Source organism: Camelus ferus, chromosome 4 (genome assembly GCF_009834535.1).
Source record: "Camelus ferus isolate YT-003-E chromosome 4, BCGSAC_Cfer_1.0, whole genome shotgun sequence".
Classification (NCBI taxonomy): Eukaryota; Metazoa; Chordata; class Mammalia; order Artiodactyla; family Camelidae; genus Camelus; species Camelus ferus.
The window spans coordinates 9,777,817-9,800,476 of NC_045699.1; the positions used below are offsets into that span (position 1 = coordinate 9,777,817).

The 22,660-nt window shown below is 43.0% G+C and overlaps 2 protein-coding genes across 11 annotated transcripts in view; one reads left to right on the forward strand and one right to left on the reverse strand.

Annotated features, from left to right (window-relative positions):
- Positions 1–22,660, reverse strand: part of LOC116663053 — a 150,236-nt gene that overhangs the window by 82,503 nt on the left and 45,073 nt on the right. The window lies entirely within an intron of this gene.
- FAM205A (family with sequence similarity 205 member A) lies at positions 14,567–21,969 on the forward strand. The gene is given in 10 exon segments (XM_032477527.1): positions 14,567–14,759; positions 14,761–14,806; positions 15,380–15,425; positions 15,954–16,014; positions 16,995–18,155; positions 18,157–18,802; positions 18,804–19,495; positions 19,497–20,326; positions 20,329–20,477; positions 20,479–21,969. Coding segments are annotated over 10 exon segments (4,050 nt in total). The 5' UTR covers positions 14,567–14,664; the 3' UTR covers positions 20,803–21,969.

The following is a 22,660-nucleotide window of genomic DNA, read 5'->3' on the forward strand; positions in this document are numbered from 1 at the left end:
TTTCTATATTTATCAATTTGATTGTATAATTTTTCTTCCTAATTCACTTAGTGTGAATTGTAGTGATTGCTTTTTCAATCCTAAACTTGCCTTGTGCTCCTGAAATAAACCCAGTTCAGTCATAGTGTGTTACTGTTTTTACATATCATTGGATTTGGTTTGGTAACATTTTGTTTAGGCTGGTAAAACCTATGTTCATAAATGAGATTAGCTTGTAAATTCTCTTCTCATACTATCCTTATCAGGCTTTGGTATCTTTTGGCTGGAATCTAAGCTAGAGGCACTGGCAATTTCAGATTACCATAGTTCAGTCAGGGACATAGAGGATTCAAAGTGGATTCAGTCCCTGTGGGGGTTTGTGTATTTCCAACTACACTTATTGCTATGGCCCCTTCAGGGTCCCAGCCGGAAGTCTCTGTTATTTACCAGAGCCCCTACTCCTTGTCAAGCCTGGAATTCCAATTCTTGTTTCTTTTGTTTTATGAATCTGTCGAATTTTATGGTCAGCATTTCAGCCTCTTAGCTCTTATCATTGACAGTAGCCTTAAGGGGAAGAATAACCCCAAATGTCAGATTCCCATCTGCCAACTTCCCTTCTCACCTGAGTCATAGCCCCATAATTTCTCACTGCTTTAGTACTGCCTTCAAACAGACTTTTTTAAAATAGATTTTTATATTTTACAGCAGTTTGAAGTTTCCTGCAACACTGAGGGATTTTTCCATATACTCCTATCCCCCCAGTACACAACTTCCTCCACTGTCAGCATCCTGCTCCAGACTGGTACATTTGTTACAGTTGATGAACCTGCACTGACATATCATTATCACCAGAGTCCATAGTTTACCTTAGGGTTCACTCTCGGTATTATACATTCTGTGGGTTTGGACAAATGTATAATGACATGTATCCACCATTTTAGTATACAGAGTAGTTTCACTGCCCTAAAAATCCTCTGTGCACCACCCGTTCATCCTTTTGTTCTCCCCAATCCCTGGCAACCACTGATCATTTTACTGTCTCCATACCTTTTGCCTTTTCCAGAATGTCATATAGTTGGACTTACACAGTATGTAGCCTTTTCATACTGACTTCTTTCACTTAGTAGTATGTATTAAAGGTTCTTCCATCTCTGTTTATGGCTTGATAGCTCATTTCTTCTTAGTGCTGAATAATATTTCATTGTCTTAGATCTACTACAGTTTATTTATTCCTTCTCCTACTGAAGGACATCTGGGTTACTTCTAAGTTTTGAAATTCTGAATAAAGTTACTATAAACATCTGTGTGCAGGTTTTTGTGTGGGCATAAGTTTTCAACTCCTTTGGATAAATACCAAAGAGTACTATTGCTGGATCATTTAGTAAGGGTATGTTTAGTTTTGTAAGAAACTGCCAAACTGTCTTCCAAAGTGTCTATCATTCTGCATTCCCACCAGCAATGTATCAGAGTTCCTGTTGCCCCACATCCTCACCAGCATTTGGTGTTGTCAGTGTTCCATATTTTGGCCATTCTAACAGGTGTGTAGTGGTACCTTGCAGTTTTAATTTGCATTTCCCTGATGACATATGATGTGGGGCATCTTTTCATATGCTTATTTGCCATCTGTATTTCTTCTTCATTGAGATGTTTGTTAAGGTCTTTGGCCCATTTTTCAGTGGGGTTGTTTATGCTTATTGTTGAGTTTTAAGAGGTTCTTTTGCAAATGTTAGATAAAATTTCTTTATCATATGTCTTGCAAATATTTTCTCCCAGTCAGTGACCTGTCTTTTCTTCCTCTTGACAGTATTTTTCTTAGGACTGAAAATTTTAATTTTAATGAAATCTAGCTTATCAGTTCTTTCTTTCACGGATCATGCCTTAACATTTTTTTTATTTGTCAATCGTTCTAGTTCTTAACAGGGGTGGTCTGAGTAAACTTAATCTATCATTAGATTGGCAGCTCCCTTATTGTTTACTTTGAAATGCTTTTTTAAACTGTGGAAGTACAGTAGCATATTCCAAGAAATGTACTCACAACTTTATCACCCTAACAAAAACTGCCAAAGGTCTGGGCTGCCTCTTTCTGGTCTTTTTTTCTCATGGGTACATTTTTACACAGCTATAATTGTATTGCTCAAATATTTTCACATGCTGGCTTTTTCACTTACCCTATCTCATCAGTATTCTACCTAACTAATTATTGTAACTGTCAGTTTTTTCTAAAAGCTTTTAAATTTTTTAAATCCTCCCAGGAGAAGACCCATAGCTACTTTTTTTTCCCCATAGCTACTTCTTAAACCGTGGACCAGCTAGCCTGTGCACAGTGATACTAGTGATGGGTAGAACAGAGAGTGGCCCACTCTGCTGGCCCTGTTGATCGTGGCTAAACCAGGTTTGGCCAGTGGAGCAGTAGAGCCATGAAGCCAAGTACAGGAGAGCAGAACTAGGAGATCTGATCATTATTAACAATGCCTTAGCTGAGGAGACCTGACACTCAGCCTATCTCAGCTTCTTCCTGCCCTCTCCTCTGCTCTGAGTCATGAAAGTTAGCCAGTTGTCTGCAGCTTCCTCTAATCCCTCCTCTGCTTCAGTCTGCTCAGTACACCCACCCTGCTCTTTTAGCATCCGTCCCAGCAATGGTAGTAGCTTCTGCCGAAGCCTGCAGTTAGGAGATGGCCTTATCTTCTCAGCCTTGTGCTAAAGTATTCCTGTCAGTTTATACTTAAACCTGTGTCTTCTTGTTCAACACCTGTCTGGCTGGTGGAGCAGGTGATTAATGAGTATATCATGGGTCTGGATTTAAAAAACAAAATAAAACAAAAAACCTTGCCAGTCATGACAGATGATACCCACTCCTTCGTCTACTAGGAATGTTCCTGTGCCAAAGATTGCCTGAAAGGAACTGTTCTTTAGAGAAGCAGCTCTCAACCTTTTTTCTGCTCTGATACATTTGACGAATGATACTCATATACTCCAGTGACAATTTCCCACATGTGTGCTGTGACTCTACCCCCTTTCTCACACAGCAAAGCACATCTGAATGGAAGTGAGTAAAAGTGGCATATTATAGAGATAAACTTAAATTGTCATTATTTTTCATTGGCTGAAACACAAAATTTGAGGTGATTTTATTTAGTAACAAATCATCAAGTTTGAAAACCACTTCTTTGGAGAAAAACAGTCATTCCTCTCATCAGAAGTCAACTACTGAGCACCTTCTGAGGCACAGTTGCAACCCTGTATGTGGTCAGTCATAAGCAAGTTAATTTTGTTATAGTTTTTACCCTCAATATAAATTAAACTTACAGCTCCATGATATTATACTTTATACTTTTGTGACATATATATATATAGTTTATTGGTTCTTCAAAACCCAAGCCTGTTTATTTTCCAGTGAAGTCAGTGATACAATTCCTAGAATCAGGTATCCGATTGTACTTTGCTCTCCACTGACTGCCCTATGGCCCATGCTTGTGTCTAGCCCCTAACCCTAGGTACTTTTGCCATCCTAGAATTAAGATTGCTTGGGAGAAACAGGGAAAGAGTGAGGAGGGACAAGCCGTCTCCCCAAGGGCAGCGATTTGTTAGGCACCTCTGGAAGACCCACACAGTAATGTAAAGTCTTTGCCCAAACTCAAAAAGAGCTGTAAATATAAGACACTCAAGACACTCCTAGGATACTTGAGAGGTGTTTCCTGACATGACAGTGATGGCTAATGTCATGAGTCCTTCCCAAAATCCCAGGCAGTTAAAACTATTGGTGGCCCTCATATTTCCAAGGGATAGATGCAAATGAATAGAAATGGTTAAATAGCTTAAAATACTCCAGTTATCTGGAGAGGTGAGAACAAGAAGTCAATATGAATGTTTGGGTTTAATATGGTTGTAAAAAATCCTCCAAAATAGACACTCTAGAGGGGTTTTACCCTTTTCTGTGTTCAAAATTCAACCTTCGTCATTCTATATTATGTCCGTTTTTCAGTATAAAAACTTGTGCTAACCTAAAGGTGCTTTACAGAGTTTATTATTTTATAGAACTGCAGTGCCATGTGTCAGATAAGCTAGGATTAAAATATTTACAAAAGATTTGTCATTTTTGATAATGGAAAAAATTTTACTCAGTATTTATATTCTAGAGATATAAAGTCTTTGAGCATAAGGTATGCACTTGGACAAGGGCTTGGGGAAAACGTGCAATACAGGTGAGAGAATATATCGTTACTGAAACTGTTTCTCACAGGCTGCCTTTACCTATAGTGCTATTGTAAGCTACAATTTCAGATAATAAATATTTTAGACTGGTGGCTCTCTGTTGCATCTATCCGACTCTGCCCTTGTAGTGAGAAAGCAGCCACAGACAGTACATCAGTAAATGGGGATGACTGTGTCCCAGTAAAACTTTACAAAAATAAGCAGCCTGATACTCACACTGTACTACATTTTCATGAAGCATGCCTTTATTATAGGTAATTGTCATGTTAAAGTGTGACTGTTTTTTAAATGCAAACGTTCAGTGCAAATTTGTGCATTGAAATAAAATGCATTATTTTTCACCTGGCACAAAAAATATGTGGGCCCACTGTTTTTACGATGTAGTTAGTAGTTACTTTTGCCTGTGATAGTTGTGGCAACCAGAACTGAGGCACAGCTCTTTGTTGGGGAGCCTGCAGCAATCTTCTTGATTTGCCTAGAGATATCTTACCCTGTGGAAATGCTGAGAGCAAGCAAGGTGAGAGCTGCTCCAGGACTGGGCCGTGGGGCAGGGTCCAAGGTCATTTGGTTCCTTCCCCCTACTATCCCATAGCCCCCCCCCCCCCCCTCCCAGGTCTGTTGTTCTGATCTTGGATTTGTGGGAGAATTCTGTGGGGGACTTTCATCTACTTATTTTCCAAGTGAGATTCTCTTCTATATTCATGAAATTGAAAACTGGTTAATATTCCCTTCAGTCCAGACACATTTGCACTGTATCTTGCTGAAATTTCACAAAGTATTAATGCCCTTCCAGTACTGAAATGGATTTTCTCCTATTTTTATATTTCCTTGGACATCTCAATAGTGATTTTGAAGAGAAAGGAATAAAATGGAAAAGGCAATCTGGTTAAATGGGTTCAGTGCTCATTGGCAGTTCTTTTATACCATGAATTCTCTTCTCAGTACTTTCAAGAGTTCCCTCAGGAGAAAAGTACATGGATGGAACACACTGAGCCCTTGCATATCTTAAGAGCACTTTCTTAGCACTTTCTTTTCCCTTTCCCGCCATTTAAAAATTTTATCATGAAATATTTAAGCTATATTATTTGTGTTAGCTCCGGTTCTCTAGAAAACAGAGCCCAGGCAAAACTTAAGTACTAATTCTTTATAGGGAGAGTGAGAGAAAGGGGAAGTGAGGCAGGAAAGACTGGAAAGCAAATGTAAGGTGGTGCATTACAGAGCCAGCCCAACTGTCACTTAGCCATGTAGGACATCTCTGGGCAGGCAGAACAAATACTGTGCCTCATAACAATCTGTTAAGAGATGGAGAACAGAGAGAGAATTCATCTGCCTATCTGGTAGCCAGCCTCCAAGATGGCCCTTAACAGTCTCATCATATTTATAATATATTTATATTATATTTATAATATGAATGTACCACTTATAAATATAATATAAATAAATATTTGTGTATTCCCCATACCTTTTTACAAAAATGAGAGTAAACTATATACTTGCTTCACTTGTGTACAAGAGCATATATTACCTATCTCATCCTTTTTAATGGCTGCATAGTAGTCCATTGTATGGATATATCATAATTTTATTTAACCAATCTCATGTTTAACTTGTTTCCACTCTTTCACTATTATAAGTAATGATGTAGTGAACACCCTTACACATGTCTTTGTGAGTTTTTCTATTAGTTAAGTTCCTAGAAAGAGAAATGCTCAAAGGCTATGTGCATTTTATATTTGCACAGGCATCCCTAAATTGCACTCCAAATTTTGTTCCTTTTTATGTTCCAACCAGCAGCATGTAAGAAAGCCTCTTTCCCACTTTCTCTAAACATAGTTTATAATCATTTTTATTTTTGTCAATCTGAGAAATGAAGATGATAATCTTGTTTTAATTTGCATTTTATTATGAGTAAGATTGATCAGTTTTAAGGTGATAAATGTTTCTTCTAGAAAATCACCTCCAAACAACAAGGAAAATAAGAATTGAAAATGGTATCTTTGTGGAGGGTATAGCTCAGGGTAGAGTGTGTGCTTAGCACTCATGAGGTTTTGGGTTCAATCCCCAGTACCTTCACTTAAAAAATAGATAAATAAACCTAATCCCCACACCCCCACCCCCACTCACCAAAAAAAAAAAAAAAAAGGAAAGAAAGAAAATTATACTTAGGTAAACTAGGAAACAGCTATATCTCAGAATTATGGTACATGAAAATGAAAAGTAGTCAGAAGAAATATAAGTGCTCTGACTTAGAAAATGTAGTCAAACCCAGGATGCTCCAGAGTTCCTTTAGGGATTTATTGATGTCATCAAATATCTAAGCACTGTCTATTCTTCTCCATCATCCCCAGATGCTGATGTTTTATCCTCTGACCTGTAACCTCAGGGTCACTAGATGACTACTCTAAGTGTAAGCATTAGTCCAACTTCTTATTCAGAGGTAGAAAGCAAGGGGTCACAGGTTGGGGAGCTATAAGCAAGCTCTCATATCTTGTCTCTTTTATCAGAAAATGAACTCTTTCCAAGCAAGAAACCGCCCCCCAGCTAATTTCCCCATATTTCTTATTAATCAGAAGTGGGTCCACATATCCATCCTTAGATGCAAAGTAGTCTAGAAACTGGGACTCTGGCAAAAGGGATCAATTATTTTGCCATGTATTATTGATTAATAAACCACTCCCAAAGAGTGGTTTAAAAGACAATTATAGTATTTTATTATCTCTCATTGTTTGTGTGATTGACTGAGGTCAGCTAGGCAGATTTGTTTGGGACCTGTCCACAATTGCAGTCAGACAGTGCTGGTGCTGGAATCATCAGAAGACATTCATCTACACATCTGGTACCTAAGTTGAAAAAGTAATCAGTTGGGGCTGGAGCAACTGGGGCTTCTTAGGCATCTCGCTCTATTTCTATGTAGTCTCTTATTCATGGTCTTCTGGACTTCCTACATGGCTACTCGAGGATCCAAGGGCATGTGTCCTGAGAAAAGAGACCTTGGCAGAAGCCATATTGCCTTTTATGACATAACATCAGAAGTCACACAGCATTACTTACTCCATATTCTGTTTGTCAGGTGAGTCATAAAAGCCTAGCCAGTTTCAAGAAGAGAAGAAACAGAATCTGTCTCTTGCGGTGGAGTGACAAGTTTCAGGAAAAGCATGTCAGACTGGAAATATTACAGTGGCCATTTTCTGACAATATACTATCCCTCAGTTGGCTTTTACCAACCATGATTCATCCTGAGCAATTAGGCATATTGCAGCCCTGAATAAAAATTAGGATACATTTCTGGTGGGAATATAAAATGGTACAGTCACTGTTGAAAATACTTTGATGGTTCCTCGAAAAGTTAAACATAGAATTACCATAGAATTATGACCCAGCAATTCTAATCCTACATAGATATCCAAGAAAATTGAAAACAACCTTGTTTTGGAATGTTCACAGCAGCATTACTCATGATCGCCAAAAGGCAGAAACAGCCCAAATATCCATCAACTGATGAATGGATAAACAAAATGTTGTATATCCACACGATGGAAAACTATTCAGCTATAAAAATGAATGAAGTACTGATACATTCTACAACATGAGTGAACCTTGAAAACACACTGCTAAGTGAAAGAGACCAGACACAAAAAGGCCACATGTTGTATGATTCCATTTATGTTAAATGTTCAGAATAGGAAATTCCATAGACATAGAAAGCAGATTAGTGTTTGACAGGGACTGGGGAGAGGATTGAATGGGGATTGACTGTTTAATGCGTACAGGGTTTATTTCTGAGATGATGAATTTTACCTCTTTTTGTAAAAATTGGGTTTCTGTTAGCTAGGAAGAAGTATGAGAATCACTGGTTAGCAACCAGTTTCCTGTTTTATGAAGAAAGGAAAGCCTGTTGGTCTGAGAAAGTACTTATTTTTCTTTGATTTTTGATATTTATTTTTTTGCTTAATGTAGAATTTTTGGTTGACATTTTTTCCTCCCAGCACTTTGAAGATCTCACGCCATTGTCTTGTAGCTTGTGTAGTTTTTTATGAGAAGTCTGCTATATTTGTATCTTTGTTCCTCTTTATGTAATGTTTCTTTTTTTCTCAAGCTGAAGAGCTCTTTCTCTTTAGTTCTCAGCAGTTCAAATATGATATGTCTAGCTGTGTTTTTGTTTATCCTGCTTGGTATTCTCTGATCTTCTGGGATTTGTAATTTGATATGTCATTAATTTTGGAAAATTCTTAGCCATTATTTCTTCAAATATTTCTTCCCCATTCCCTCTTCCCCTCCCCCTCCCTCTCATATTGGCCCACAACTCTTGTATGCTTTTTTCTGTTGTGGGGTCTTTTTCCACTTTTTTCCTGTGTTTCAATTTAGATAATTCTATTGAATTATCTTCAAGTTCACTGATTCTTTCCCATGTGTCAAGGCTAGTGATGAGCTAGACAAAAGAAATCTTTATCTGTGTTACCATGTTTTCTATTTCTAGCATTTCCATTTGATTCTTTCCTGGAGTTCTCATCTCTCTGCTGAAATTGACCCTTCTGATCATGAAGGCTGTCCACCTTTTCTACTAGGTCCATTAATGTATTAATCATAGTTCCTTTAACTTCCCTGTCAGAATAATTACAATATCTGTGTCATATTAATTGCTTTTTCTCTTAATAGTGTGTCATTTTTCTCTTCCTTCTTTGAATGCCTTGTAATAATAATTTGTTGAAAACTGGACATCTATTGTAAGGCAGTAAAGACTGAGGTAAATGGTTTTTGTGCCTGGAGATGGGCGCACCTCTCCTTCTGCTAGGACTTTAGTGTAAGAGATTGAATCAGTCTAGTCAGGATCTGACCTGCATTAGGGTTTTGTTTCTGCTATGGATACTGTCAGTGCGTAATAGGCTTCCAGTGTCTCTAATATTACCTGTGTTTACCTGCCCCACCCTCAGCCTTACATCCTCCCTCAGTGCCTGCTCCTCAGAAAATATCTCCCTTCATGTTCTTGATGCTGTCAGCAGTAGACTGCTGTTACCTGTTACTCGATGCTTACAAGCCTCCTTGACAGGGCAGGGGAGACATTCTCTGTTTTTCTGATTCAACATCAGTTTTAGATAGGCACTATACCCCCTGGGTCTTACAGTTAAGGCCACCTTTATGCTCCTACCCCACCCTCTGTTGGAAGACCACTAATAGTCTGGGTCTCACAGGGGTAGGGGTTTTTTTTTCATCTTTCTCCAGGCGCAGTTTGCTGCCTGATGACAGAATTTACTGCCCTTCACCCAGAAGCTTATGGCTTTTGTTCTATAGGAAGACAGGGGAGACGGATCTGGGTATGGCTCGGTGCCTTTCTCTGCAGTGGCTGCTCTCCCACAGGCCTGTACCACAAGGAAAACTTTCTCAGGAATTGCACACTGCTCCAGTCTCTCTTGTGAACACATGGTAAAGTGAACAGAGACGAGCCTGGAGATAATTGTGAATTGGCCTTGTACTTGTGGCTCTCAATTTCTGTATTCTCATGCTGGCCTACATTTGGCCTTTAGCAATTCCGTAAAACTTAGTGCTGAATTCTTATCCAGCTTGATGGTGTCCGGGAGTGGAGTCAGCCCCCAAATAAGTAAGTAAGTGCACCTGGGCTATACCTTGGAGGTGCCTGTCTTTCCTAAAATTAAGATTAATTAGGTTGCCTTGGAACCTCAGCTCTCTAATAAATTTCAAAAAGTTAAGGATTTTCAGACTGTCTTGTGATTTTTTGGTTGTAATAGTGGAAGCAATGCTGTTTCCAGGTTCGCTTTGTCCTAAGCAGAATCCAAAAGCTCCTGAGAAACCTGTTTTGTAATTAAACCTGTTACATGTACTTGAATGCAATTCTTAACTTTGAATACAAGTACCAACTTCACTCATTACTCAAAAATAAATACTAAATGGATCAAAGGTGTAATCTTTAAAAAAATGAAACCATGAGTACCTGAAGAATTGTGAAGAACTCCTTTATAACTTCAGAGAAGGAACCCTTTCTAAGTTTTTTTTTAAACACAGAAGCCATAAAACAAAAGACTAATAATAAGACTAATGAATTTGACTACATAAAATGCAAAATTTTCTGCATGGCAAAAAATCATCATTAACATCAAATAACAAAAAAATATTGGCAGAGGGTGGAGATCAAGATGGTGAAATAGAAGGACATGGAGCTCATCTCCTCCCACAAATACATCAAAAATACATCTACATGTGGCACAGTCTTCACAGAATACCTACTGAATGCTGGCAGAAGATCTCATACAACCAAAGCTGCAAGTAAGACCACAATGTAACCAAGTGGGATGAAAAGAAAGGAAAAAAAAAAGGAATTGGTATGGGATCTGCACCCGTGGGGGGTGAGAGGGGAAAGGTTCCCTAATCTGGGAACCCCCTTCACTGGCTGGGAGATCAGCTGGGACAAATAGGGAGCTTCAGAGGCTCAGAGGAGAGTGCAGCAGCCAGCTTGTGGCAGTCAGAACAGTGAGGGACCAGCGCACGTGGTCCTGATCACGTCACTGCACGCCCCAACCTAAGATGGGCATCTACTGGTGCACATGGGGGCTGAGTGCTGAAACCTGGGCTTCAGCAGACAGACCCAGGGAGAGGACGGTGGCTGGCTGTGGGGAGATGCACAAAGGGACTGGAGTGTGGCCCAGGCCACACTGCAGCTGGGGGTGTGCACAGGACAGAGCCCAGGTCCACCATAGAATCCCCATTGTTAATCGGCATGCAAAAGGAGAGGCAGGGTCCCCACCATAGCAGCCTCATTCTCAGCATGCTCACAGTGGGTGCGTTTCTGCCTCTACGCAAGTACTGGCAGGTTGCCCACACACAGGAAATCTGAGCCAGTTCCCAGTGGCCACGCAACCTCGGATGTGGGGCTGAAATCTGACCTGATTCCCAGTGGCTGTGCAACTTCGGTGAATTTGCGCTGCCAGTGGTTTTGTAAGCAAGCAGCTGCAGGACATCTGAGCAGATTACTGGTGCTCTCGTGGCTGGGGTAGGTCTAGCATTAACAGCAGCAGGATTTGTGGGTGCGGCACATGAAGGTGGGGCTGGGGTCGGGGCTGGGGTCTGGGCTGATTCCTGTAGTTCCCACGGTGGGTCAGGTGGACAACTATAAGTGAGTCCGGGTCCCCTACTACAGTGGATCTTTGTGAGCGCAGTGCCTAAGGGACATCCCGGTGAGCATTCTCACAGCTGAGGTGGGTCTAAGGGCAGTGCCAACAACAGTGTCCTTTGTGAGCCCGAACAACATCTGACAGGCAACACCACAGAATATATGTATATATATCTGAATCACTTTGCTGTACACCAGAAACTAACACAACATAGTAAATCAACTGTATTTCAGTTTTTTTAAACATCTGCAATACATACAAAGGGCTAATTTTCTTAATATTAAAAAGCACTTGTAAATCAAAGATGAAGATCAATCATCAGTGGGCAAAGAATAAGAACAAATAATTAAAAGAAAAGGAAATAAACATACAAAAAGTGCTTAGCTGGTGGGGAGAGGGTATAGCTCAGTGGTAGTGTGTGTGCTTAACATGCATGAGGTCCTGAGTTCAACCCCAGTACCTCCATTACAAGTAAGTAAACCTGATTACTTCCCCCTAAAAAAAAATTTTTTAAAAACAAAAAAATTATTAAAGAAAAACAAAGGAGGAGCAATCAAAAGGTGCTTAGCCTACCTTAAGACAAATTTATAAAACAGATTTATAAAACAGATTTGTTCTGCATCTGTTGATAAGCTTCTCTCCTACCTGGAACACACTCCTTCGCCCACAGCCTGCACTTACAGATTCAACTCCAGTGTCACTCTATCCAGAATCACTTCTTGGGTTGACAAAGATAAACATTTGATAACATTGAATCAACACGTATGGAAAGAGAGGCACCCTTACACAGTTTTGGTGAGGGTACAAATCCATACAATTGGTGGGGCAATTTGGCAACATCAACATTTAAAATACTCAAACCCCTTCATCCATCAGTTCAACTCTTAGGAGTTCCTCCTACCTAAATACTCATAACTGTGTACAATGATATACACATGAGTTTCATGTCAGCATTATTATTCAGAGAGAAAAAAACTGTAAATAACTAAATAGCCATGAAAGTAGAATTGAAGATAAATTGTGTTGTAGTTCTAGCAAAGAAGACTGTAGACAAACATATGATGTTGCTTATATGTGGAATCTAAAAAAAAAAAACCTACAAATTTTATTTACAAACCAGAAATAGACTCCTGGACATAGAAAACAAACTCTGTCTCCTAGAGGGGAAAGGAGTGGAGGAGGGATATATTAGGAGTTTGGGACTAACAGATATACATTACTATATATAAAATAGATAAATAATAAGGACTTACTGTATAGCACAGGGAACTATATTCAATTTGTTGTAATGACCTGTAATGGAAAAGAATCTGAAAATATATATTTCTGTGTATGTATAGCTGAATTGCTTTGCTGTACACCTGAAACTAACATTGTAAACCAACTACACTTTAATAAAAAATAAGAATTTTTAAAAAGACTGTATAGCCATCAAAGAAAATTATATACACAAGATATATTCTTATTATTAAATTTAAAAATATAGAAAACACTGTCTGTAATGTTTCCATTTGTGAAAAAAAAGTGTATCATTTTATTTATGCTTCCTTTGCCAAATCAATTCTGAAAGATATACAGGGAAGAAAAAGGGAGACAAGGATGAGAAAGAGACATACTACATACCTGCCTTTGGAATTCTGTACCATGTATATCTGCCTACTTTAAAAAAAATTTTTTAGTTATTGAAATAAAATAAATGCCTCCATCAAGAGACCTCACCCCTGCTCCTCCAGTCTTCCTCCTCAAGTCCAATCCAGTCCATCCCCCTGCATCTCTGCTAGAGATAGACTGCATTTCTGATGCACACTGTAGCTCATTCCTCAGTGTTCTGCATCTGTTAGTAAGTTTCTCTCCTACCTGGAACACACTCCTTCGCCCACAGCCTGCACTTACAGATTCAACTCCAGTGTCACTCTATCCAGGAACCTTCTCTGACTATCCTGATCCTCACTATGCTTTCTCCCCTCAGGAATGGGATGTTTGTGACCTGGGCCTCACAAATGAGTATATGATTCCATTTGTTCTATATTGCTGGCTTTTACTTTGTGTGGATTAGTCTTATCTTGGGAATCAGATAGTGAAGTGTCTTGACAGCAGGAAGGTGACATGATTGAAATGTCTTTGTACCCTTGACACTGCCTAGCTTAGGACTGAGCACAGACTGATAGCTCACCATGCCAGCTGGGTAAAGGACTAGATGCTGGAGGAAGAACCAAGAAGCATCTTCAGAGATAGTGAGCCCAAGAATTTTTTGGCTATGAGACCACTGTCACCAGGGCAAGACTCTCTCAAGGAAATCCAGAAATTCTGAGATACTGGAGTCCATCACGGTATCCACAGACAGCCAAGCAGGTAACAATGTCTAAATCAATAGTCAAGGTGTAGGACTGATAGGTCCTGGGGCGGACTGGAAAACACCTGACATGTCTGAAAGTTACCAAAATCCAAGTTAAAAAAAAAAAAAACTCAGGTAAACATTATACATCCAGAGTAGATAAGCAGGTCCATGAGTAGCAATTAGTTTGTGACCCTTAGTTGGAAGTAGCTATTCATCTCTACAGAAGTCATCTTCCTGAGCAAGCAGAATGCTGTCACATGGGTAAATGTGCTTTAGAACACAGAACTTTGGATAGCGCTCCAGAAGTGAACCAAATTCATGTGCCTCCATAGAAAGCAGTGTTTATAATCTCTTCCCACCACACAGAATGGAGACTTCCCTTCCTCCACATATTTAAATTTAAAAATAAAGATTTTGCCTTTCCCCACCATTTCAGCCATGGTCCCCTTCATACACCTCTGATTTCCCAATACCCACTGCCTGTAACATCAAAGCTCTCCGTTCCCAGGCCATAACCAGACTCTGCCGTCCCTAAGCTCATATGTGCTTCTCATATATATTCCCAGTACAGGTGGGGGACTTGATAACGAGTTTCCTCTGTCCCAAGCACTCTTCCTCAAAAGGTGCCTTGTGTCCCTTAACACTCAGTTTTCAGGGGATGGGTGACCAGACAGCTGTCTTGAAGGGAGAACTGAGCCACCTGGCTGGTGGAGGGTGTGGAGAGTGAAGACAGTGAAGACATTGCCTATGAGCAGCACCTTCAGTCCTTAGAACCAGACACCCTTATCTACAGACTGAATCACCACATGGGCTTCCGTAGACAGGTAAAGGTCTTTGACACCGCACCTGCCTTGTGAAACAGGAGGGCTTTGTGATGCAGTCTGCTGGCCTGGTTCCATCGTCTGTGAGGTGGAAACGACAAGGCATAGCATGGGAAGGCATTAGGCACCAGTACCCTAAATGCCTACATACAGGGATGGTTGGTCTTCTCATGCTAATGAGGTTTAGACCATGCTGAGCCCAACTTTTGTTCTGTGGGATCTAGGGTATCCCTTACATACCTATGGCTCCAACTTTATTATTATCCTAATTATCTGGCAGGTGAAAAAGTTACCATGGATTAACATTGGAACCTAAAAGGAGCTGCTGCCGGGTAGGGAAACACTATGACCATGACTGAACTAATTAAGCCTCAGATAAGATATATGCAGTTATTCTATAGTACTTTTCTTCTCGGAGCCTAGAAATAATTCTTTGCCAGGCCATCCCCACAGTGTATTCTAATTGAAAAATCAAGAATCTCTCTATCTGGCCTGGGTTGAGTCCTAGATAAAATGGAATCTACTTCATTGGATCATTTCTGTCCTTCCAAAATGGGGGATTTTTCTGATTGGTGGACTTAGTAAGCAAAAGTCCTTGGCTGGGAACCACTAACTATTTGATCAGTTCCATTATTCCTCCTGTATCATGCTAAGCCCCCTGAAAAATTTGTCCTGGGAAAGATGACAGGAGGTATGGAATATGGAGAGCCCTGAAGTAAGCACAAAAATAGAAAAATGAAATGTTCTGGTGAAAGGGTGGAATATAGGAAGGAAATACAGTAGAGTGTATAAAATACAGACAGCTATATAGAAAGGGACTGGGAAATGTATATTTCCTTTGTTTCATTTGGGATATGAAAAAGAAAATGGTGTCCCAGCTTCACACTAACTCTTTTGTCTTTAAGCATCACTGAAAAGTCAGACAAAGGGCTAGAGATGCAGCATCAAAAGGTAAAGTCCTAGTCTCTGCTCTGACACCCCTCCATGGTGGGCAAGGTTCCCATGAACCCTGTCCCTCAGTGACCCCTGGTGCCAGGAGCCAGGTGCTCTACCATTGAAGGCTCCAATTCCCCAAATAGACAAATTCTCCCAGAAGAATTTTTGGGGTGGGAAATCAGACCCTGGGAATGTTCCAAAATTCTCCACCTTACCCTCAGGAATGAAGAATGATGAAGTAGGAGAAAAGTCCTTAACTGTCATTTACTAGTTCTATGACCCTGTGGAAGTCACTTCGTCTCTCAGTCTTGCTACCATGAAATGGGCATCTGATGATCCTGCCTCACTTACAGTGTGGTTGTGAAGATCACACGAGATCAGGTCCAGGAGAGCACATCATACCTGGTTACGTTGTACACAGGCATGCCTTAACAGCACTAACTGCTGGGGTTTGCAGTCTCCTCACTCAGAGGCCTTCAGCTCCCTATAGGATGTGCCTGAATCCTCTCCTGCTCCATGTAACACTGTCTCCTGGTTTCTCAGCTAGGAGACTTTCCCGGGAAGAAGCTGAGAAGCCGTGGGAGCTGCTCTCTGTCATGAGAAGGTGATTTCTTGCTCTTTACAGTCTCCCAACTCCCAGCCTGGCCTGTGATCATTTCTCTGGTTGGCCTGGGGCAGAGCTGGGGAGAAGGATAATGGCTGGGAGGGAGCCAGACACAGTGGAGCTTGGAGCACTGGCCAAGAGGGTTGCCAGGGCAGAGGGGGATCAGAAATTTCAGGAGAGAGTTTTCTAGTTCTGCTGTGGGCTAGGCTCACAGTGGTCCTGGAATTCAGGATTTCACTAGTGTATAGTTCATAAAAGACTCTACATGGGTTTGCTCTCAGCAGCAAGGTAAGTTATAGTCAAGAGAATGGATAATTAAGTGCATAAATAAGTCGTCATTTTAATATCCTCTTTACAGCAATACCCTTTTAAAGGCAGACCCCTGGACCTTGCTGACATTACCTTTCTGGTCCTGTCTTCAGGGAGGCCAGTTCCTGGGACAGCCATCAAACAGAAGCTTGTCATATTATCCCCTTCTTAATATCTCTAGAGAATGGGAATGGACTCCCAAGAGATACTGTGTACCCTGTAATCCCCAGAACACAGAGTTCCCACAATGACCACCTTTTCCAGTTTTGAAATACTGAATCACAGGCTGCAGCCTCAGCCCCAAAAGAGACTGACTCCAAGTTCTAGCTGGTGATGTTCCTGGTGCTGCCCCATCAGCTAACCACTGGCTCCCCCATCTGCCTGGTTGCCTTCTCCTAGCTCAGCTTCTCAGCACAAGTCAGCAGAGAACCCACCCACCTCCCAGTCTCTCAAGGCCCTGCACTTCCATCAGTTGTCTGAGACCTTGCCCAGTAAGCCCCAGGGCCTCAGCCAAGCCCACCATAACTTGCCAAATGGCATTTCCCTAGGAGGAAAAAAGTAGATGAGTAAACACCCAGCAGGTGCAGGCCCCAGGGCTTACAGGGCTAGGGGAGGAAAGAGGCAAATGTTGCTCCATCAGTAACCAACAGTTGCCATGTTTCCCTTTCCAGCCAGGGCTGGCTTCCTCAGGAGGGGAGTGTGCGGCAGCTCCTGTGTGCAGACCCCTGCTGCCAAATCTGCAATGCCATGGTGCTGGAGATTCAGCAGCTGGTTGTGGGTGAGAATACCCTGGTCTCCCCAGCTTCAGGGGGGCCATCGCAGGGCTCCTCTTGTCTAGAGATTTTGTCCACATCTAAAGTGTCTTTTAAGCAGAGTATAGAGCATCGTTGCCCATGCTCCAAAGACTTTTCACTTCCACCTGCAACCCTCACAGTGTCACAGAAATCCCTAACCCAGTCAGCTGCCCAGTCAACTGGTGCAGTCAGCATCCATGATTACTGGGCTGAACACCTCAAACTAAGGCAGGGATTTCAAGTCCCAGAGGTGTCCAGGGGCCCAGAGACTATGTTTTCATCAAGGCTCGAAGAGCCTCGGATTTCAGTGAACCTGCAGAAGGTGATGCAGAGCAACTCCAGCCTTGCCTATGGGAACCAAGGCCAGCAGTCCTTGAATTCCCAGGGGTCTCTGCTGACCCTGAACCAAGAAATCACTACCTTGACACATCCTGTGGCCTCGCATATGGTCACTGTCCTCCCTGCCCACCTGCCATTCCTCAGTCCTGAAGTCCTGAGGCTTCTTGAGGTACATGTGAAAAAAAGGATGCATTTCCAGAGGTGGGGGCTCCCCAGACTTGTAGAGGAGTCTCTGAGGCAGTTTATGCCAAATCCGCCATTATTCTACCAATCTGTACATAACCAACCAGTTTCTTTCATCCAAAATGATAGTTTTCAGTTCTCTGTTGAGAAATTTGGGACCACTTCATACCAGAACTGGGGTTCATGTATGGCCAGCCAGCCCACCCAGGCCTTCTGGGTTTCTGAATGGTCCATTATGGACCCAGAACAAAGACCCCACTACCAGCAAATCCCAAACCATATGGCTCTTGCCTTGTCCTCTCCAGCCCTTAAAGAATTAAATGGCCTCTATCTCATGCCTGGGCAACCGGCTAATGACTCAGTGGGCCATGTGCAGCAGATATACAGCCAGCTATTCTGTGGCCTCCCTTCTCTGCACAGTGAGTCCCTGGTTGACACCTTCTTGGGTTCTCAAGGCTTCTCCATGAATGGGAGCATGTCTAAGCCCCACTTGAACGATCCTTTTCTCTTCTCTCCTCCCTCTAATGCCTAAAACTCCAACCTGGTCAGCTCCACCCTGTTCTCCATCTTCCCCAAATTGGATCGCTCCACTTGACCACCAGCAAGCTCAGATCAATATCCCATTTCTGACTCTCGATGAGTATGAAGCCTTGGAGTGGCACCTGCTGCAGAAGCAACTCCAGCTTCAGTGGGGCCTGCCAGATGTTTTCCAGAGAGATCAGCACACCCAGAGTCCCATGCAGCATGAGCCCTGTGAAAAAGCCCAGTCTTCTGAGACTGAGAAAACTTCCTGGCCAGGGCAGCCCATCTCAGTCCTCACAAGGGAACTACTCTTCCCAGAGCATGCCAGTAGGCTGCTGGAATTCCACCTCCAGAGGCAGTTGATTCACCATTGCTGGGGCCTGCCCCAGAAGATCCAGCAGTCCATCCAGTTGCTCCTGTCCCCCAGTGACCAGAGGACTCTGTCCTGGAGCAGCACAGCCCTAGACAATGTGAATGTCCCCCAACCTACAGCTCTAGAGGGCATTGGGGTTGGTGACCCATTCCCAGCCATCATGGACCCAGTGTCAGCCCCCATGCCACACTTGTTTGTCTAGACTAAGGCAATATTATAGAGCCACATTGACTCCAAATGTGGGCAGATTCACCAAGGCAAGGTTCCTGTCTTGCATATGTGGCTCTTGGGAGTGCAGAATTCCTGGGGGCCTGAAAGTAGCTCCCTTCACCAGCATCCCAGAAAGCAAGCCCCGGGAACTACAGGCAGCAAATGACCCAGACCTACAACAGAAAGTTACACCCTGGATGCCAGTGGTCCTTGGTCAGCAGCAGCAAGCCTTACCAAATGCCATCACAGGATATCCTAAGCAGCCCCAAACCCTGTCCAAGGGAGCCATTGAGAAACTGGAGACAACTTTACGGCACAAGTATCTGGCCTTCTTGTCAGGGCTGCCCACTCTTTATTATGTGGCTCTCTCCAGGGCCTTGGATCCAGCAATCACTTGCCAAGCTATGATCCCAGAGACAGTGCCTGGGCCTGCTGAATTCCCCACAGAACCTCTGACTCAGATGACCTCACCTGAAAAGCAAGTTCTAAATCCTGGGCCAGGCTTTCAGGATGCCAGCAAGGCTTGTGCAAACACTGCAGATGAATTCCAGACTGAAGTGCAGGTGGAAGGAATAATCAAGATGGTGCCTCTAGAAAGCCAGACAGAGGCTGCCAGACCCTGCTTAGTCACGGAACCTGTCTTGGCCAAACTAAATTTCCATCTGAGAAAGAAGATCCTAGAGATACAACTGGGAGTTCCCATAAGGGCAAGAGAGTCCAGGGAACAAACTGTAGCAATCACAGAGAACATGCACACAGGAGTCTCCTGGGAATCTAGACAACCAAGGAAAAACACTGCTCCAGGAACTCCGCATCCCACCAGATATGCCACGTGCCCCAGATCCAGAATGGTTCCACTTCAAAGAACAGCTGGCCACTGAGTTAAAGGCAGTGCATCAGAAACAGAAGCACCCCAGTCCTAGTGAAGTACCCCATGGTTCTATCCACTGGACCTCCAAGATCTCTCAAGCCAGCAGGGACATGACAGAGGCCCAGATGCTTTGTTTTCAGCTGGAGGCCAGTGTAAACAACCCCAGCCTGGAGGAGGCCTGGAGCCCTGAGCCCCAAAGCCCTGACAAAAGCAAAGACTCAGCCCAAGTACCCAAGCTGGCAGAAAAGAAAGGCAAATCCAAGTCAGCAAGGGACCATGGAGAAGGGGATGCCGGGTTTGCACTCTCCTCCACAAGAGAAAAAAGCCACTCAGCTGAAGCCCAGAGGCCAGAAGGGATGCTTCTCAACAGGACACCCCATAGCCCCTGGCGATGGAGACATTGCTTTCACTTTAATGCTCCCTGTCAGCACAGTCCCCAGTATCGCCCTCAGCTTAAACTCCCAGAGCTACCTCCTGCAGGCCGTGGGGGGAAAGACTCTGAGAAGAATGACCTGCAAGACAGTCAAGCCAAGCGCAATGTCATCAGCAGATCAGCAAGGGTTCCCGAGAATGCCCAGCCCGTGGTGCCCCAGGCATCACAGGGCCAGCCTTTCCGGGGCCAACCCATTCCGGGTAAGCCATTGCAGGGCCAAACTCTACAAGGTCGGGTTTTGCAGGGGCAGGTGATGCCAGGCTGTACCCACAAGAGGCCAGCCTTCCAGAATCTGGCTTAAGAAATAAGATGAAATTTTTTCTGCACTGTTTTAACCCCAAGACAAAAGGCAAAGGGCAGGAGAAATCCATGTCCTCCACATCTGAGAAAATGGCCAACATGAAAAGAAAAAATGTAGAAAAGAGCCTGGGTCCCAGCCAAAAGTTCCAAGGGGCGAACTAAGACAGAGATGACGAGAGGGAACCCCAAGGCCCAGTTTCCCCCCACTGAGAAGCAGGTGGGCCTGGCTGTCTTGCATGTTCCCCATTCCCCAGACAGTAAGCTCCGGCACCGCTCCTGCCCCCATCAACCCCACTCTGCCTCAGTCCTGGGCACCCCCCACCACTGCCCTCGGCACTGTCCTCGAATGGTTTATGCCACCCAATCAGGGAACCCACCCCAACTCTCAACTCTCACCTCAGAGGGAAATACTGGTGTGCTCAAGAAGACCCAGAACAAGCAAAAAACTCTGTAGTCTCTGCAATGTCTGCATCCCTTGAAGAGGACTGCTACTATCATTTTCATTAACGTGCAGGTGGGCAGTGCCACCCAAAATACACTCTGTATCTCTCAGCAGAGAGTTGTCTGCCTGCTCCTTCTCTCCACTGTGGTGTGTTCAGGGAAGGCATAAGGGAGGCATAAATGTCCTTCCTATCTAGGGAAGGAGCTTTAACCCATACTTAAGCTGGGTCAGCATTCCACACAACACACACACACACACACACACACACACACACACACACACACACACACGCTGGACTGTGAATAAAGGGATTTGAGCAGAGAAGAAAGAACCTTGTCTAAGGTACACTGAAGGTAAAAGTCAGGTTTGAATTCTATCATGGTGTCCTTGGGCCCAGAGGAGAAGTGTAGACATGAGGATACTACTGTCAAGAAGGAGTGGCCAGGAATCCCACAGGCAAAATTCACTGATGACATCTATATATGCCCACAGTCTGGAGGGGAGTGCCACTGATCCAGCCTTGAGGAGGTGCTTTGTGTTTATCAACAGCATATAGCTAATACAACTAATGTCAAAAGCAAATGGTAGACTTTCCACTCTCTACTCCCTGTTGGCTATTGGTTAGATCCCTCTGGAGAACTTGCCTGGAAGGCTGCTGGAGCTCTCTTGCCTGTATCCCACCTCCACCCTCCAATGCTTATCAGCCACATGGAATGAGTGACGCCCAGAATGAAGATCACAGTAGGACAAGGAGAGGGGCTGGTCCCCCACCCTCAAGGGTAGGCAGGGAGAGAAGCAGGGAAGGAGAGCATGTAGATGGGGGTCTAAGTACCTGAAATAGAAACTAACATGTCCCTGAAGAGGGCATGATAAGAGAAAAGGCTGGTTGGCTATGTACTCAAAAGAACCTTGAGTCAGGAAGCCAATCCAATACCCAAGTGCTTTTAGGGGATGGAGAGGAATAAACTGAGTTTTGGTCTGTTGTCCTAGTGTGATGAAGAGCAGTGAGTTGAGCCTTGTTGTCTAAAGGCAATGCAAATTAATCCAAAATTTCTGAACACTCACCCTCCACCCCACAAAACTGTTCCCCTATGTCAGGGATTGGTATGACTATAATCCCATGTTTTTGCTCAGCCCAAACATAAAGTCGTCGCTGTGTTCCAATCTTGATATATCTCATCTTTGCCCCCTTCTTTCTATGTTTACTGCCTCTGCTTGTTAGGTTACTCATCCATTCTTGCCTAAATAATACAATAGTGTTTCATATCCCCAGGCTTAGAATAGTGGATGGTGCATAATAATACCTTAACAGTACTGAATCCAAAGTCTGGGCTGGGGAGGCAGATGAATCATAAGTATGATGAGTGCTATGGAACAGAGAATCCTGCCACAGGATTACTGGGGTACTCAGCTGATGAAGACCCCAGAAAGGTCACATTGAAAATAACCTTGAGTATGGTGTACACCTAACTTATACAGTGCTATTTATCAATTATATCTAAAACTAAAAAAAAATAAACTTGAGAAGTGTCATACATTCAATTAAAATATTTGCTTACTTACTGTATGCAAGGTACTAGAGCAAACATAACAAAGACAGGACTTAGACAATGGAGCTCATGATTATATGGGATAGACAGGCTCACACGCCCAAATTGCTTAATCAACATAAATACCTGAATGTCCAATATTCACCTCAAATTACAGAACAGTGAACCCTTGATTTCCTGCCCCAAACTATCATCTAAATACACATAAGAAACATGCTTCAATCACAGTATTCACAACATCAGTTAATAGCGACTCTGTCTTTCCAGTTGTTCTAGACAAAAACATTAGTGTCGTCCTTGACATTTTTTTCCTAACCATA